This window comes from Populus trichocarpa, chromosome 1 (assembly GCF_000002775.5).
Source record: "Populus trichocarpa isolate Nisqually-1 chromosome 1, P.trichocarpa_v4.1, whole genome shotgun sequence".
Taxonomy (NCBI): Eukaryota; Viridiplantae; Streptophyta; class Magnoliopsida; order Malpighiales; family Salicaceae; genus Populus; species Populus trichocarpa.
This window is the reverse complement of record NC_037285.2, coordinates 25,283,167-25,301,455: the sequence shown is the minus strand read 5'-3', so window position 1 is coordinate 25,301,455 and position 18,289 is coordinate 25,283,167. Positions and strand designations below refer to the sequence as shown.

The window sequence follows — 18,289 nt, the reverse complement described above, 5'->3', positions numbered from 1 at the left end:
TAAAATTGAAAAATAAAAAATAAAGAGGACAATGGTGTATATTACGTGTTAGGAGAGAGAGAGAAAAAGAGAAAAAATCAAACGATCACCGGCTATAATCCGATCACCATAAGTTGCAATGTGCCATTACAAATGAAAGAGGATATGGCAGCACATCTAGAAAGACGACGAAAGGCTAGTTACATTCATCGGGTGGCGTCACATGCGCTACCTAAACGATGCGGACGCCACCCACGTGCTGGGACGTGCTGAGCACGCTCCTACGGCTTTAAACTTTAAAAAATTTGAAAGAAATGTGAAAACACCAAAATATCCCTCATGACCCTGGCAATTATACAGAATGCTTATATAAAAGTACAAAAATACCCCTTAAATGTTAAGTTATGTTTTGTCTCTTCCAATATTAGAAATGTAATTGCATTATATATTAAAAATTCAAAATTCAAAAACACCCATCTCTAGCAGCATAGTAATTTTTTTTAACTCCGGTGGCAAATAAACATTTTTACTGCTAAGAAGATTATGTAAAATCAAGAAAGCTTTAGGTCAACAGTTCTATATTTTATTGATTTTGAGAGTAAAAAAATATTTATATTATGTAAAAAAAAATAAAGACATCAATAACCCCGTGCAATATGCTTAATTTTTTTATACCAAAAACCATAAAAATAATTTTAGTGTCATCCAAAACACATTGTATTATGAATTGAGCTAATTTCCCGGGCAATTAATACATTTGCCAAGTGACAGTATTTAATTATATTCTTGACGTGTATAGTTTTGATTCTTGCTCCTGGTTTACTTTACAGCCGCCACGTCCAGCTGCTTAAATTGTTTTATTTTTATTTATTTTTTCAGTTTCGCAGGATTTGTTTGTTTATTCATGCTCCTTAAAAGTTCTTTCAATTTTATTATTATTATTATTATTATTTTGCTTACGAATGGCGTGCACGTAGATAGCTTGAATTCAGCAAGTGATTGGCCTTCTAAAGCAACACGAAACGTATAAATAATAATTAAAAATCAATTATTTAGCTTAAATCAATATCAAGTCAATGCTTTTTTATATATATATCGTGCATATGGCCGGCCCTCTAGCTGTGTTTCCTGCATGAAGACCTAGTCAAACTCGTGATGGAAGGAATGAAAATGAGGGGAGGAAAGATAAACCAATTGATTTTACTCCTTTTTATTTGAAAATAGTTTTTTATTTTTTTTAAAAAAAAAGTCAAGAAGGAAAAATGGGAGGAAAATAATTTCTCATTGTTAAGAAACGTGGGGAGGAAAATTGGTTATAGTTTGGTCTCTTAATTTCTCATAAATAGCATTAATACATAAATTAAAGAAGAATATATCTTGTATTTTTTATCATTAAACGTTTTTTTTTTTTTTTTGTAGTTCGGTTTCATAACTTTCAGTTTTTAAATAGAAAATATACATAAAAGCAATTTATTGAGGTTTTTTTTAAAAGAAAATAATAATTGGTGTAGATGAATATTTATTTTATCTTTGAAAATATCATAACTACTTATTTTTAAATTAATTCAATATTTAGATTCAACATTAAACACGAGAGTAATTAATTAACCAAGATTTAATTTCATGTATTTAATTTTAGAATAAATTGTGATTACATAATTTGGGTAGAATTCCAAAGCATCTCCCTCCATTTCTCTAGCTTGGAGAGATGTGAAATACGAGAGAGAATGAGTTGAATGGAAATTAAAAGAAGAGGTCATATAACACCCTCTCGACAATTTCTAAGGTGAAAAAAAATACTAATAATTTAATAGTTTTTTAATATTAATTTAATGGTTTTTCAAACAAATAATAATCTAAAAAATACTTTAAAAAATATAAGCCTGCACAGTAAAGGGCAGACGTAAAAGACTCTCTATTTAATAAATCTCACATTTTAATTTATTGTGGGAAATGAAAAACGAGGCTCGGTCTCCCTTTGCCACCAAACTCAGGGCCAGGGCTATTTATTAGTTACCAGCTGCCCTACACGTACCTCCCTCCCTTTAAAGTTATCTTTAACAAGTTGAAAGCGAAACATTTGCACGCGTCAACTATCCATAGGATACAGCGATACTCGTTTTAGCCTTCTAGTTAATTTTTTAAAAAATAAAAAAAATAATTATTTTAATATATTCTTAAATTAAAAAAACCCTATAAAAAACAATTCATACCTCGCTTACAAACGTCTCCGCTAGCTTAAATAAAAGGCATGCCGCTTTCCTACATGTTTCCAGCACGTAGGAGATTTGATTAATGAAGTTTTCAAAATGAGAATCCATGGGGAAAAGAAGAAGAAGAATCCCTTTGCATAACCAACATCTTTACCTTTTCCAATTATATACGATAGGCTGTTAATTTTAGGGTTGATTATTTTCGGTTTGGTTATGTTTTTATCAAAAAAAATAACTAAACTGATTTTAAAAAAAAAAAAAACTGAAACCGGTTCAAGCCGACGGGCTTCGGTTCGGTTTGGTTTTTTATGACAAAAACCGGTTCAAACCAGGTTGACTCAGTTTTTTCCTGGTTTTTTTCAGTTTGGGTTCGGTTCGGTTTTTTTGGTTTCAGGCTTATAAAACCGAACTGAACCGATCTGTTTTTTCAAAATTTTAATCGGTTTAATCAGTGTTTTTTCACGGTTCAGTTTTTTCGGTTATTTTTTTTCTGGTTTTCTCGGTTTAATCGGTTTTTCAGTTTTTTTACTCACCCCTAGTTAATTTACTCGGGAAATAGAGAATGATATATTTAAAATTAAGTTTAAAAAATAACAATAAAGTATAAAAATAAAAAAGATATTATTTCCTTAAAAATTATAGATTCTATTAACTACAAGGACTCCTTAATACCATTGAGAACTTGTGTAGCAATCATTGTCTTATTTATTTTACAAGAATTTCATATCAAATAAAAAAAATTAATTGGTCACAAATTAATTCTTATTTTATAAGGTATTAAGTTTTTGTTGGGCAATGATTCTTCAATAATTATTTTTGTTGAGTATTTTTCATTATCATATGCGAGAAATGATGAAAAATAATTTTAAATTATTATTTTATTTAATTTTAAATTTAATTTTAATTAATATAAGTTTTATTTAAATCGAATGCATATCTAACTTATTAATTTTAGCATTTACATATAAATACTCGTGTGTAGGGATTTTATTTAATTTTCGACAACAATAACAAAATTGTCACATATTATGTGATTTATTTCTCAACTCGTGTTAATTAAAACCCTGAATCAACCAGATCTGAAATGAACCTGGGCCCGGGTTTTAAAGCCATATATGAAAGTAGTCATAAATTATATAAATAAAGGTGTCGGTTGATTACTCTGCTTTTTTCCCCCACTTGTCATTAAAGAGCCAAGCCAAAAACTTTTTTTCTGTTAACTATGAAATAGCTGTTTCTAACCCCCTTTTTCCTTTATTTTTCTGACCTTCACACAAGAGGTTTCATCTACCCCCATGAAAGCTCACCAAAACAATCAAGCCTCAGCCTTCTGCATCCACAGCTGGTTCCGACTCTGCAATTTTGTTTTCCCATGGTTTGTTTGCTTGCACACAAGTGTGTTTGGTTTCTATTACTAATTTAATACAAAACATAAAGTATCTAGGAATCTGGCATCATCTGGGGTTGTCACCCAGTTCGCACCAGCTTGTGTTTTGACTCCTCTTTATTTGAACTGAAAGCCCTTTTAGCATTCCAAAGTATACCATATTTACCTTGTCCTCCTCACAAGCACTTCCCATCTGGGTCTCTCTCTCCCCCTCCCACTTTCCATTGGACCTCAAATTTTGTTCAAGGTGTGCCATCTTTTCTTCATTTATTTGTGAGTACTGACACCTACAAGCTCCTTTCCTTGTATTGCTTTTGGCTACTTTAGATTTGTCTTTCTTGTTCAATTCTATACGTTGCTATTTAGGATTTAGATTTCTTCCGTATCTGTAACTGAAAAGCGCCAACTTTTTTGCTTGCTCTTGCTATATTATGCAATCTTGGATTTTGATTTCACTTCCTTATTCATCCCTCCTCATGGATTTTGGTTTCTTTTGTTCTGCTATTGATTACTAGGGGCACCCTAGTGCTCTGCCTTGATAAGAGTCCTTAGTTTCTATCTTAAAGCTCAATAGATTTCCATATTTCCCCGGTAAAGTTCCAGATTTCGAAATGATGGGCAGTGTAGGATCTAGACGTTTCATTTGTGTACTTTTGTCAATCTTAAGCTTGGTATGTTTATCTAGTGGATTCACTCCTGTAGACAATTATCTTATAGACTGCGGATCACTCACCAATACTACAGTAGGTAACCGTGTTTTTGTTGCTGATAACTCTGCCTCCAACTTTCTTTCAACCCCGAAAAACACTTTTGCAAATGCTTCAATATCTGTCACTTCTGGGGATGATTCACCACTCTATCAAACAGCAAGAATCTTTGATGGAACCTCAAAGTACACCTTTTTGATTAACCAACCTGGGAGGCATTGGATTCGTCTATATTTCTATCCATTTGTTAGTGGTAGTTACAACATGAGCAATGCGAGTTTTGGTGTTTCCACCCTAAACTATGCCTTCCTCAGCAATTTCAGTGTGAAGGCTTCTGTTGTGAAAGAATTTTCAGTTAATGTAACCTCAAAGAACCTTGTTATCACCATCACTCCTTCAGGCAATTCATTTGCCTTCTTAAATGCCTTGGAAGTCGTTTCAGTTCCTGATGAGCTCATTACAGATGATGCTGAAACTTTTAATCCAGTGGGGAGATTCAAAGGCCTGTCCTGGCAGGCTCTGGAGACTGTTCATAGGGTGAACATGGGTGGACCAACAGTTTCCTTTGAGAATGATACCCTTGGGAGAACTTGGGTTCCTGACCAAAGTTTTCTCATCCAAAATAACCTTGCTATCAACGTGTCCAATATTGCAGCTGTCAAGTATGTAGTTGGTGGGGCAACACAGGATTCTGCTCCGAATGCTGTTTATGGTACTGCCTCTAGAATGAACTCAGATAATAATCCCAGCAGCAACTTCAATGTGACCTGGGAGTTCAACGTGCAGCCAGGGTTTCAGTATCTTGTTAGGTTTCACTTCTGTGATATAGTAAGTAGAAATCTTAACGAGCTCTACTTCGATGTTTACATTGACTCCTGGCTTGTTGCTGAGAATGTGGATCCAAGCACTATTGCAAATACTTTGGCTGTTGCATTTTATATGGATTTTGTTACTGCAGCAACGGTTAGCAATAAACTTCGTGTGAGTATTGGTCCAACCAACACTATTAGTAGTGCCTACCCCAATGCAATTCTAAATGGGTTGGAGATCATGAAAATGAACAACTCGTTGGGTAGCCTCAGTGGGACAGCTCCTGCAGTTGCAAATTCAAGTTCGAAGAAGAATGTTGGTGTGATAGTGGGATTGAGCATCGGAGCACTTATCCTAGCGGTGTTGGCTGGTATTTTCTTTATGTTCTGCAGAAAGAGAAGAAGGCTGGCACGCCAAGGCCATTCTAAGACGTGGATTCCTTTTTCCATCAATGGAGGAAATTCTCACACCATGGGTAGTAAATACTCGAATGGAACAGCCACTAGTCTTGGTTATAATTTGGGGTATCGCATTCCTTTTGTGGCAGTTCAAGAGGCAACAAACAGTTTTGATGAGAGTTGGGTTATTGGCATTGGTGGTTTTGGAAAGGTATACAGGGGAGTTTTAAATGATGGTACAAAAGTGGCTGTTAAAAGGGGAAATCCACGCTCCCAACAGGGACTTGCAGAGTTCCAGACTGAAATTGAGATGCTCTCTCAGTTCCGGCATCGCCATCTGGTTTCATTGATTGGGTACTGTGATGAAAAGAATGAGATGATCTTGATTTATGAATACATGGAGAATGGAACTCTCAAGAGTCATCTCTATGGCTCAGGTTCTCCTACCTTGAGTTGGAAGGACAGGCTTGAGATATGTATTGGAGCAGCTAGAGGACTCCATTATCTTCACACTGGATATGCAAAAGCAGTTATTCATCGTGATGTAAAGTCTGCTAACATATTGCTTGATGAGAATCTCATGGCCAAAGTAGCTGATTTTGGGCTTTCAAAGACAGGACCTGAAATTGATCAGACCCATGTGAGCACAGCAGTGAAAGGGAGTTTTGGATACCTCGATCCTGAGTATTTTAGAAGGCAACAACTGACAGAGAAATCAGATGTTTATTCCTTCGGGGTGGTGTTGCTTGAAGTTCTTTGTGCCAGACCTGTTATAGATCCATCCCTCCCAAGAGAAATGGTTAACTTAGCTGAATGGGCAATGAAATGGCAGAAGAGAGGGCAGTTGGAACAAATAATAGACGCCGCTCTTGCGGGAAAAATTAGACCAGATTCACTTAGGAAGTTTGGAGAAACCGCTGAGAAATGCTTAGCCGACTTTGGGGTTGACAGGCCTTCTATGGGAGATATCTTGTGGAATCTGGAGTATGCCCTTCAACTGCAAGAAGCAGTTTTACCAGGCGATCCTGAAGAAAACAGTACAAATATGATCGGCGAGCTCTCTCCACAAATCAACAATTTCAGCCACAGTGATGATAGTGTATCTGCTGCACAGTTTGAAGCCTCAAGTGTGGATGGCCTCTCAGGTGTTTCAATGAGTAGGGTTTTCTCACAGCTGGTGAAGTCTGAGGGCAGATGAATTGCTAGATGGTAAATTTGATGCTTTTAGCTCCTCTGATAACTCTGGTTTGTCCTCTCACCAACTACTGCTTGTCATACCAGAGGAGACGGGAAAATTCTATTTATTTTTCTGGGAAAGGAAAACCTATACTTGTTAAGATGCATTTGTTTCTTTAGTCAATTTATGAGAGCATCTCCCAAGATCAATTTGTCCTGAGATTGGTCTCCGGGTGTGAGCATAAGGAGACATCCCCATACACTACAGCCAGTCGGCTTCAATAAAGTTGTCTTAACCATGCTAAATTGTTTCGGGAATTCTGCAATCAAGCCACGTATCCAGTCTCTTGTGTACAGTCGAGGTGGTTCAGATAGTAAATTGACGGGGATGTTGAATCTTACCCTGTAACATGCATGTGTTTTTATTCTTGTTAGTGTTGAAATGAAGTGCATTTATTTGGTCAGTGTATGAATGTTAAAGAATCTGCAAGTAGGGGGAGCAAGGCACTGTCGAGTGCCTGCTAGAAATTTGTCCCTGGGTACATTATCTAGCAGATGATTTTTGAATATTTCCTTGCGTGTTCGCAGTGAGTAATCTTCACGACGTTGTGTTTAGTATTACAACACATGCCCTGTATGTGGTGTTTTTTTCTTAGCTTGACAACCATGATTGCAGGGTCTTAAGATTATGTAGTTTGCTGCTGCTGCTGCTGCTGCTAGAAAGGATATTCTTTTCAATTTTTTAGCCATTGGATTACATTTACACCTACTGGTTTAGCACAGTTGAGGGTTCATTAAACTATAATGATGACCAGAACCAGATGATCAAAAACATTTGTCTATTTTGCCTCCATGGCAACTACTGCCACTCATGACCAAGCCATCTCGTTCACCATTTTTTTCTTTGTTCTTGGTTTTTGGTTGATTTCATGTCTCGCCATTCTTATCTATGGACGTGTGATTTTGTTCTGTATAGACAGGCAAATGTGGAATAATGAGAGACTAAAGGAGGGTGCGTTTGGTTATTATTACTTTGACTAAACTGATAAAAGAAGTCGTTCCAGGAAGAATGGACAGGCATGGCAACAATTTATAGTCATTACAGTTGAAGGAGATGATCGAAGTCTAGTTGTTTGTTTCCCTTGTACAATTCTCTCAGCCGCTCATTGTTTGAAATGGATAAACAATTTTTTATGCTTGATTTGAAGAGGAAGAATATCCAGAATTCTTGATTGTTTTCTTTTTTTTATTTTTATTTTTCACAAAATGGAAAGACAAGTAAGATATGTTATCACACTCTTCGACAAATAACGTTACGTCTATGTTATATTGTTTTTTTTAATCTTTTTTTAATAGCTTGAAAGACTGATCTGGAAGCTGGAGCACGACGCGGTCAGGTGGAGGTAGAGCCAAGCCGGATTGGGCTGTACACGGTCCAGTAAGAAACAAATCGAGCGTGACACAGGCCTAGCCAGTAGCCATAAACACCTCTGTGAGAGAGCAAGCAATAATGCTAGAAAGTTGAGGAGAAGACTTCGCAAGTCACATCCACGTTTAAGAGAATCTCGCAAAACAGGATATTATTATTGTATTTATTAAATTTATTTATTAAAATATTTTTTTAGTCAATCAAATAATAATATAAATCAATATATATATTAAATTGATTTGATTGAATAAAATAAGAATTTTTTTTTTTAAGACTGCATATATTAAAAATATTATATGAAAATAAAAAATACTTTTATAATTAGCATGTATTTATATATTTACATGATTATAAACTAAAGAAATTAACTCACTTCTCTGATTAATTTTTTTATATGTGAAATTCAGACAAAATTAATATTCGAAACAGTTTGAAATGAAACTTTACCTGCATCAACCTATCAGATCGCGGAGTCAAAGTCTTGGAAGAGAGCTTGCAAGTCACATACGTGTAGAAAATGGATGGCTGGACGGGGTTGCTTAACTGGAAAAGAGGTCCGATGACAAAAAAAAAAAAAAGAGGGCCGGTTGTGGCAATCCGACCAACTTCTTACTTCTCCCACTTATTTGCAACGTGGACACTTTTTATTGAGAGTCAATCCTATAGAGTGGCCAAGAAAGACACAGCCCGAATCGCTGTCAGTGACGGTCCAAAATTAGTGCAAACTGCAAAGGCCTTCTGTCAGTTTACCGAAACATATGAACCGCTTCTACAAGTTTTTCCTTTCCTTGTGTACCGAAAAAGTGGAATACTAGGAACGCCCTTCGAGGGCAAAATGGTAAGACTGCTATTTTAATAGAAATACTAGCAGCAATCAGGTGCATCGATATGAAATCGGCGATGGATGGTGATGATATTTAGTTCTTATCTAGTTTATTGTACCGCCTTATATTGCGAGTGGAATTAATTTTTTAATATAAAAAAATATTTGGTTGTTATTAATGTTTTTTTAAAAGAAAAAAATTAAACTGTATAGAAATTAATTTGATGTAACTTAATTGTCTTGATGGGTCTAAAAACAACCTTAATGATTAGTAAAAACATACTTTAATTTAAAATAAATATTAAAGATGAGGTTTTTTTAATAAATATTAGGACGATAACATATTGGATTAATTCGGGTTAGCTCATCAATTCACATATCAAGTCATGAGATCATGATTACCCCATGAAAATCAAATCAAAACTAATTATAAAACTCAATTTCCAATAAATCTAATGTTGAATGATGAAGTTGAAAAAAACTAATTAAAAAAATAACCCGAGTCAACTCGGGTTTACCTGCCAAACTTGCTTCTCGGGTCATGAGACCAGGATAACCCAATAAAAAATAAATTAAAATAAATTATAAAGCTTAATTCTCAATCAACTTGGTTTAAAAATATGGAATTGAAAAAAAATAGATACAAAAACGACTTGAGATAACCATAATTAACCCACCAAAACCGTGACCTGAGTCATGAGATATGGATAACCTCATAGAAAGTAGATCAAAACAAATCATGAAACTTAATTCTCAATCAATCCAATGTTGAATAATGAAATTAAGAAGAAAAAAAAGTCAACTAGGAAAAGAAAAGAAAAACCGAGTCAATTGAGTTAACTTGTTAAACTCGCGGTTCAGAACATGATTATATGTTAACCTCATAAAAGATAAATTAAAAAAAAATATGAATCTCAATTCTCAATAAACTTAATGTTGAATGATGAAATTGAATTTGAAAAAAAAACATAAATTAGAAAAAAAAAATAAATGAAGAGAAAAATAGAGAGCAATATTCCATTGAATAATTATAAACTCAATTTTCAATAAATCTAATGTTAAACGATGAAATTAAAAAAAAAAGCACATATTAGAAAAAGAAAAAAAAAAGAAGAAAAAAAGCACAATTACAATGAATAATATTATGCGAGGAGGAGTACAACTCTTTTAGTTTATATTAGATACTTGATTTGGGCTTCGCCACATCTTAGATATATATTTTTTCAATAAAAATTTTTATGCACAGTCATTTTAACACGTTTTTGTAGTTAAAAAAAAATCAAAATAAAAATAAAAAATCTTATACATACATATAATCAAATAAATCAAGAACTATGCGTGTTAATAAATGAAAAAAAAATCATAAACAATAACTCAAATAAAACTAGAAAAAATCAAGAGACATGTATATACTAAAACATTTAATCTCACAAAACATGATATATTATCTGGTTGTGTTTATTAAATTTATTTATTAAAATATTTTTTTATTCAATCAAATAATAATATAAATAAACACACACATTAAATTGATTGAATAAAATAAGAAGAAGAAAAAAATTATGTAAGACTGCATATATTAGAAATATTACATGAAAATAAAAAGTTTTTATTTAAAAATTAAAGTTCATACATGGAATAGATAAAAAAAATTTATAGATGAATAAAAAAAGCCTCTTAAAATTTAAATGTATAAAAAATAATAATTGTTAATTAAAAGAGACTTTGTAAACAAAATAAAAGAGAAAATGTGTATTAATGTAAATCTAAATAATAATAAAATTTGAAGAAAAAAACATACAAAAAGAAGCTTTAATTTTTATAAAAAAATAAAAAAGAAAAGGTTAGGCGTTGTTGGGCCTAGCAAGCCAAGCTAGCCCAACCCAGCCCGCCTGACCCATTTGTTATGACCCAAGTACAGGTCTGTCCTGGTAGGCCCGCACGACTGGATCCTTATTATTATTTTTTTACATATGAGGTGAACGACATGTTGCCCGCGCTAATTGTTTTTTGAACAAATCGAATGGTGTGTTGTCTGCCGAGATAGACAACGTATCGTTTGGTTTTGCCCAAAAAATTAGGGCTTAATTTTTTTGACTCAAAAACTCGTTTTTCAACCCATATCTGACCCAGAACACCTAAAAAACATCTTAAGAATCGTGATAAACCTATCTATGATATAAAAAAACAAAAAAAAACATCTCAAAAACCAAAACCAACCCGAGTTCATATATGTTTTTTCATGAATTTTTAAGGTAAAAAAACCTAATATGAACTCTTATAATCAAATGGAACTAGTTAACAAAAACATCGACTGTTTTAGTGGTTTAAATCGGTATCAACAATATTTTTTTCTCTTTACCGTCAAAATTCAATGACCTCTCTCTCTCCTATTTCAACAAGGAATTAAAAATAACAAAAATAAATTAGAAAAGTATTGAAGCACCAAAATTATATGATTTATATTATTCTTAAAATGCGAGGACCAAAATATATATTTCCTGAAACTTATAGCACACCATCTATAAAATTTTTTTTATTCTTATTCTTGTTCTTCTAGTCCCACCATTAACTAGAAAAGTTAAAAGTAATTGATTTTTAATTAGAATTAAACTGTTTAAAATTAAATTTTAAAGAACAAAATAAGTTATTAAAAAAATACACAGCAGATCCATCGTATTTTATGCGTGTGAACAGTGCTGACTCCACGTTTAAAATCCCAAGCCCTTAAGATTTTTACTTTAATTTTATGTTCAATGCGGTGGTATCACCACCGTTCAAATTACTGAGAAAATGGGAAAGCGCGTAAGATGGATCTTCGGGTCCCGCTTCGAAGAGGAAACAAATCTAGAACGGTTGCCACCAAATTTAGTTTTCAATATAAAAAAATGGCATTTGACTTTGCTCTCTCGCCTCGAGAAAAGACCAGCCAGACCGCTGTCGGTGTGATACGTACGTCACGGGCAGGTAATACAAGAAAATAAAAATACAAACAGTGTCACAGTGAAACTGCTTTGCTTATTTCCTTCTAGAAGGAAAAATAATAATAATAATAAAAAACAAAGATCTGTTCTGTTGCAACTGGGAACACCAAATCACTGTAAGACAATACCTGGTTTTACTAAACAGCCCCTGAGATTGCTGATACGTGTTCTCTTACAAGGTAACTACAAGTCCAAGTGACATAACTGCGAAGTGGTTAATCATCTCATGTGCTTTGTCTCCGGTTACGAGGGTAGTCCTCCTCGCAATTTAGTAATGCGGTCCCTCTACCCTCCTCTTAATTTATATGGTCCCTTTATTCAAGAAAAATTCTTAATATAGTGCCTTTGCCAAATTTATACTTTGTTTCCAACGCATGCCAATGTATTGAAGATAAATATGACTTGTCGATCATGAGATAACAAGGCAAGTAATTTAATATAGCAAGGAGAGGTTAAATTGCAGCTAATTTGAGAGATCTTGCGAGATTTGTGAGTTTAGGGTTCTTGGAGATGAAAATAAGAATCCCGAATTCTTAGGTATAATGTTCCGAATAGTTTTTAAGCAATATATTTTTCTTCATTTTTCCAATTTAATTTCTATTTTCAAAATCTGCATCTTTTTTCATGATTTTATAAGTTTTTTTTTTAACCAACAAACTTTCTATGCGTATCTGCTCTAGCTTACATGTTAGGTCACGCATAAAACATTAATGGTGAATCCGACAGAAAATTGATGAAGGGACCGCATTACAAAGAGTGCTTCTTGAATGAGGAGATTACATAAATCAAAAGCAGAATAGAGGATTATATTAAGAGAATCTTAAGAGTAGAGGGACCAATATGCAATTAATCGGAGCTTGAAAAATGTCCTGATATAATAAATAAATTAAATAGAAACTTCTCTCCTAGAAGCCAATCCAAGCCAAGCAAGCAAGCTCTTCTTTTATTTGTAAACCCTATTAATTCTTAGTTTTTCTTTGTGTCTGTTGTTCCATCTGTTCAAACAAAACCGAGAGAAAGTAAGAGAAGAACCGAGGATAGGAAAAGGAGAAGAGGAGGAGGAGGAGGAATTGTATACTATATGGGTTTTCTTTGCTTTTCCGGAAAATCGAGTAAGCGATCAGAGAACAGCAGCATCGATGAAAATAACAGTAACATTAAACGCAAAGATCAAACACAACTAACTTCAGGTAGCTAAAGTTTGCATGACCAAAGTTTTTATCTTTTTTAATTTTGAAATGTAACCCCCCCCTTTGTTTTCCTGTTTTGTTACTATCGTTTTAATAATTGTTTTCAGTCAATTGATATGTTATAGGGTTTCTTTTCTCTTGAAAATCAATTACAATGGACTGCAACGCAAAGGGTTTCTTATGTTTTTAAATTTGTGATCATTTTTTTTCTTTCGCTTTAATTTGAAAAAAAAGAAGAATAATTTTCGATTTTGTTTATTTTTTTGCTAAAATGGGTTTGCTAAAATGTATAATCGTTTAATTTGAAACATTTCTCTAAATGAAGAGAGGTAATTCTTCGTTGTTGTTGGGGTTTATGTTTTGCATACATAGCACAAAACCCTTCTTTGGTGTACACTATTTTTTTTTCCTTGTCGTTTGTGTTTGCTTTCAGCTTTCATGGCCGTCCCTTTTGATTGTTTGTTATTCTTTTCTTTTTAGGGTCGATGAAAGTGAAGCCATATGTGAACGATTCAAGGGAAGAAGGGGCGTCCAAGGATGATCAACTGTCGTTGGATGTAAAGAGTTTAAATTTGAAGGATGAGATTTCTAAGGATATAAGAAACAATGGAAATCCGGCTCAAACATTTACTTTTGAGGACCTCGTGGCCGCAACTGACAATTTTAGGTCTGATTGTTTTTTGGGTGAAGGAGGATTTGGCAAAGTTTACAAAGGGTACCTGGAAAAAATCAACCAGGTAGGTACAAAATAAGTCATTTACTACATACAGAAATGTTGTATGTTTTATTACAGGGTACCTTCCTTGTAAAGTGTCTCCTTTATAGTTTGCTTATGTTCACTGTTCAGTAGTTGGCTAGACTTAAATTGTGTTGTTGTTGTTATAGGTTGTCGCTATCAAGCAACTTGATCAAAATGGACTTCAAGGGATAAGGGAGTTTGTAGTTGAAGTGCTGACACTAAGTCTAGCAGACAATCCAAATCTTGTCAAGTTGATTGGATTTTGTGCTGAGGGAGATCAGAGGTTATTGGTTTATGAGTACATGCCATTAGGATCTCTGGAAAATCATTTGCATGGTATTTAAGTGTCCTGGCTTCTCATTCTCCTTGTTTACATTTGTGTTTTACCAATTACTGTTCTCTTATCTGTTAACACTTTTGTTTTTCTCATTTCTGTGTTCAGATATTCCGCCCAATAGGCAACCGCTTGATTGGAATGCAAGAATGAAAATAGCTGCTGGTGCAGCAAAGGGTTTAGAGTATTTGCACAATGAAATGACACCCCCTGTTATATATCGTGATCTAAAAGGCTCCAATATTTTGCTTGGCGAGGGCTATCATCCTAAGCTATCTGATTTTGGGCTGGCAAAAGTGGGACCCAGCGGTGACCATACTCATGTTTCTACAAGGGTTATGGGCACATATGGGTACTGTGCACCGGATTATGCAATGACAGGTCAGCTGACGTTTAAATCAGATGTTTATAGCTTTGGGGTTGTTCTTTTGGAGCTCATCACAGGCAGGAAAGCAATTGATCAAACAAAAGAACGCAATGAGCAAAATCTGGTCGCATGGGTAAGACAATATCTGATGGATGTATTTGTTTTTGCTTTGCTGCTAAGGTCTTTGGTTTTTTAATTCAGTTTAACTGTGCTTTCAAGGAAACATGTTCTTGTTGGTCCACTCTTAAAGTATTAGTTCTTTAAACTGAAATGGCACCTTTACTGGTTATGATAAAATTAAGAAGAGCCTAATGTTTTGATGTCATTTGGAAGTTGTCTGAACAAACTGGCTCTGCATGTTTAATTGGTTCTGATGACACCATTGTTGTGAAATATAGATGATCATTTTATGGTTGTTTTCTCTCTCTAGATTGTTTCCGGTGCTTATAGAATCAAGATCTCTATAACAATTAACTAGTCTTGAAATCATTTGTTTACGATTCAAGTTGACTATAACTAGAATATCTTGATAACTTGCAGTGCGGAAAAAGCATTTTGAATGTAAGATCTTCAATTTCATAATGTAACGATAAATAATTGACACATGGCTTGCTTCAACACTGCTTAACCGTGAGAAAATGTTCAGAAGGGCATGGCTATGCACTCCATATTCAATTTTTAATTAAACTAAGCACGCTGCAAATGCAATATGTATCAGCAAGTGGAAACTTTTCCTAAAGCATGAATACCTTTCTATATGTTAGATAAAAGATATCAATTAAATGCACTGCATAATAAACTCAGCTTCCCATTGGAGTCCTTTCCTCCCTAATTTTGTTGTAACTTGCACAAAACTGTTTGTTTTCACTTCTCTTGCTGCTCCTATGAAATTCATATCTTGAACCTTCCTGCTATCGTTAACAATAGTCCTTTAGATGGCTTTACTGTAGCCTTGCCTCCATTTATCAACACTTCATGTTTAGATTGCAGTATTATGAATGATAAAACTTCTGGAAAGTTTTCAGGAAGTGTCTAGTCCCACATCAATATCTTCAAGTTCTTTTTAAGTTTTCAAATAGGGTACAAGCAGAAACTTTACACCCTTGGCTTTCATTAAGTGTTGGCTTGATCTTATGCCTGAGCAAATTCTTAATCTTATTTCCTGATAATTAATTTTTTTAGCAAATGGAAGAACTCTTGTACCAATGTGATCATTGTAGATTTGCATGATTGTTTTTTGCAAATTGAAGTAGAAAATGGAATTTTGTTAACCCAAGAGTAGTACCAGTGACAGGCTTATGAAATCTGTTGGATTTGCTTGCAGGCGCGACCCATGTTCAAAGACCGGAGGAACTTCTCATGCATGGTTGACCCTTTCCTTCAAGGTCAATATCCAATAAAAGGATTATACCAAGCTCTTGCCATTGCTGCAATGTGTGTGCAGGAGCAGCCCAATATGCGCCCTGCTGTATCTGATGTGGTTTTGGCTCTGAACTATCTAGCTTCACACAAATATGATCCCCGAATCCATCCTTTACAAGACCCTCGGAGGAGACCATCTCATCCCGGATTGGATGAGGACAATGGTAGAACATAAATTGCACGTGGTGGGCTCATAAATGACCAATCTGGAGAACCAAAAATTAGGAATGAAGCGGCCAACACATTTTTGCAGTGTTAATATTCCTAGTGCCTGGTATCAGTTTTTGTTACATGGGAGATAGCAGGCAATAGTTACATTTTCATCCTCTTACAGAAATTCCTGCCCTTTCCTTTTCATCCTTGTACATGAGAGCTGGGTTTTTGTATGTAAGATGCCTCTCATTAGGAATTATTTTCGCATTCTGTATAGACTAGCCTTAATAACCACAGTAATAAGTGCGCTTATCTAATTTCAGGCTCAAAGTGTTCTTTTTGGCACACCTGTATATATTTTTTTTCCTGTGTAATTGGACCTAGCACCTGGAAATGGAAAGTTGAATTGGGAAAGCTTTACCAGGAACACTGATCATCTTCTTCTTCCTCTGGGCATAAGTTGCACTGGCATGGTATGTTCCATGTCTAAGGCTACAATACGAAGACATTTTCAAAGTTGCAAAGGCATATCTTTTCAGTTTCGCCTAAGGAAGCCTTCACAATAAGGCTGGGTGTTGGTGGGAGTTTTAACCAGAAGGTAACGGCCAAAAATTTCAGCTGTATGACTGTTCATAGATTTATCAGAATCCAATCCAAGAGCAATGGTGGCGTGCATGCGCACCATCCAATCTCACAAAATAAAATTAAAAATTAAGACCCATAAGATTAGTCTGGAAAAGGAAATTAAGAAATTTTATGGTAATAGTAACTAATAATAACTAATAATATCTAAATGGTTAAATTGTTATATTTTTTGTGGGTTAAGAATATGTTTTTTATACGTATCTTTTTCTTCAAAGTAAATCAAGAATAGTTAATAAGACGGTGGAAACTATCACACTAAATTTTCTTTTAGTTGCAGAAGGTTCCAAAATATGATTAAAGGTTAAAGCATTCTTTTCTATGAGCACTTTGAGAAGATAAAATGATGCTGTAGTTTTTTTTAGGAAAATAGATATTATTCTATTTTTATTTTTTATTAAGTTATTTATCTAATTTTTCCTAGTTTTTTTTTCTATTCAATATTATTAAGATTTTTTAGTTTTTTTGTATAAAGGGTTATAATAGCCTTTTAGCAAGTAGAGACATAAATAAATAAAATTATGTATTTTGAGAGTCTCTCTATACTTATTGTGTTTTTAGTCTGCGAGGATTTCCCCGTGTAACAAACATTTTCATCCTTCGCTTCTATCTGCTTCAATTAGTATCAAAATCTAATGATTTTTAGTGGTTACTTTGCTTTGTTGTGTATTGCAGAACAATCATAGCTTAAAAAAGTTGATCAACAAGATGTGTTTGTATAGAAGAGGATGAGAAAGTTTCATTTTAGAAAAAAAAATATTCAGAAACTAGTATGTTATTTTTGTCTATGTTAGTTTTGTCATTCAAAATCTTGACATTGAAACTCATGATGAGACAACCTATATAAAGGTATTATATTAGAGATTCATAATAGGGTAGCCCGCACGAAGATGGTAGGGACCATGATGGAGTGAATCATGCACAAATTTTTTTTTTTATGAAGGATAGTTTTTAACTGAAAACTAAATTTGATGACGAATTCCTTCTAACATGTGAAGACCGATGCAAGAGTTTTTTAAGAAAATAGATATTTTATTTTTTATTGCGATACTTTTCTAGTTTTTTTCTTATTTAAAAGGAATATTTTTTACTATTTTATTTTTTTTGATTCAAGGGTTTTCTAGTTTTTTTTTTTTATATATAAAAGGTTGTAATAGATTTCTGATAAGTGTAGATATTATTGAAAAAATTTAGTATTTTAAAAATCTCTCCATACTTATAATATTTTTTTTTTATCTTTAAAGATTTTATCATATAACAAACTTTTTATCTTTTGCTTTCATCTGCGTAGTAGAAGAGAAAACACGTTTCAACTAGATGGTTGTAGAGAAATCTAAATGTTGACAATCATGATCTTGTATGAAATTATTCACCAAATGAAGCAAACAAATGGCTTCTGAAAACCTGAGTCTGAGTTCCTTGGTGCAGCAGCTCAAACTATTTTAAACATTGTTATGAGCTCTATTTCTGTTCTTCACCCCTGCTATTAATTTTATTCCCATATGCCTTCTGCATTCATTGAAATGGCATCTGCTT

The 18,289-nt window shown here is 33.9% G+C and overlaps 2 protein-coding genes across 2 annotated transcripts; both read left to right on the top strand.

The window, feature by feature from the left end:
* The first annotated feature begins 3,373 nt into the window (after positions 1 to 3,373).
* Positions 3,374 to 7,239, top strand: LOC7485732 (receptor-like protein kinase HERK 1). Its single transcript, XM_002298347.4, has one exon. The coding sequence runs from the start codon at positions 4,191 to 4,193 to the stop codon at positions 6,690 to 6,692; it is 2,502 nt and encodes an 833-aa protein (XP_002298383.2). The 5' UTR covers positions 3,374 to 4,190; the 3' UTR covers positions 6,693 to 7,239.
* Positions 7,240 to 12,808: 5,569 nt separating this feature from the next.
* On the top strand, positions 12,809 to 16,456 carry LOC7485733 (probable serine/threonine-protein kinase PBL5). The gene is made up of 5 exons (XM_002298348.4): positions 12,809 to 13,096; positions 13,577 to 13,833; positions 13,982 to 14,171; positions 14,278 to 14,669; positions 15,861 to 16,456. The coding sequence occupies exons 1-5, from the start codon at positions 12,988 to 12,990 to the stop codon at positions 16,131 to 16,133; spliced, it is 1,221 nt and encodes a 406-aa protein (XP_002298384.2). The 5' UTR covers positions 12,809 to 12,987; the 3' UTR covers positions 16,134 to 16,456.
* The last annotated feature ends 1,833 nt before the right edge of the window (positions 16,457 to 18,289 follow it).

Coding starts and splice junctions, on each gene's coding strand:
- LOC7485732 (XM_002298347.4), top strand. CDS start 4,191: ATGATGGGCAGTGTAGGATCTAGACGTTTCATTTGTGTACTTTTGTCA.
- LOC7485733 (XM_002298348.4), top strand. CDS start 12,988: ATGGGTTTTCTTTGCTTTTCCGGAAAATCGAGTAAGCGATCAGAGAAC. Junction 13,097..13,576: donor TCAAACACAACTAACTTCAG/GTAGCTAAAGTT, acceptor TTTTCTTTTTAG/GGTCGATGAAAGTGAAGCCA. Junction 13,834..13,981: donor ACCTGGAAAAAATCAACCAG/GTAGGTACAAAA, acceptor TTGTTGTTATAG/GTTGTCGCTATCAAGCAACT.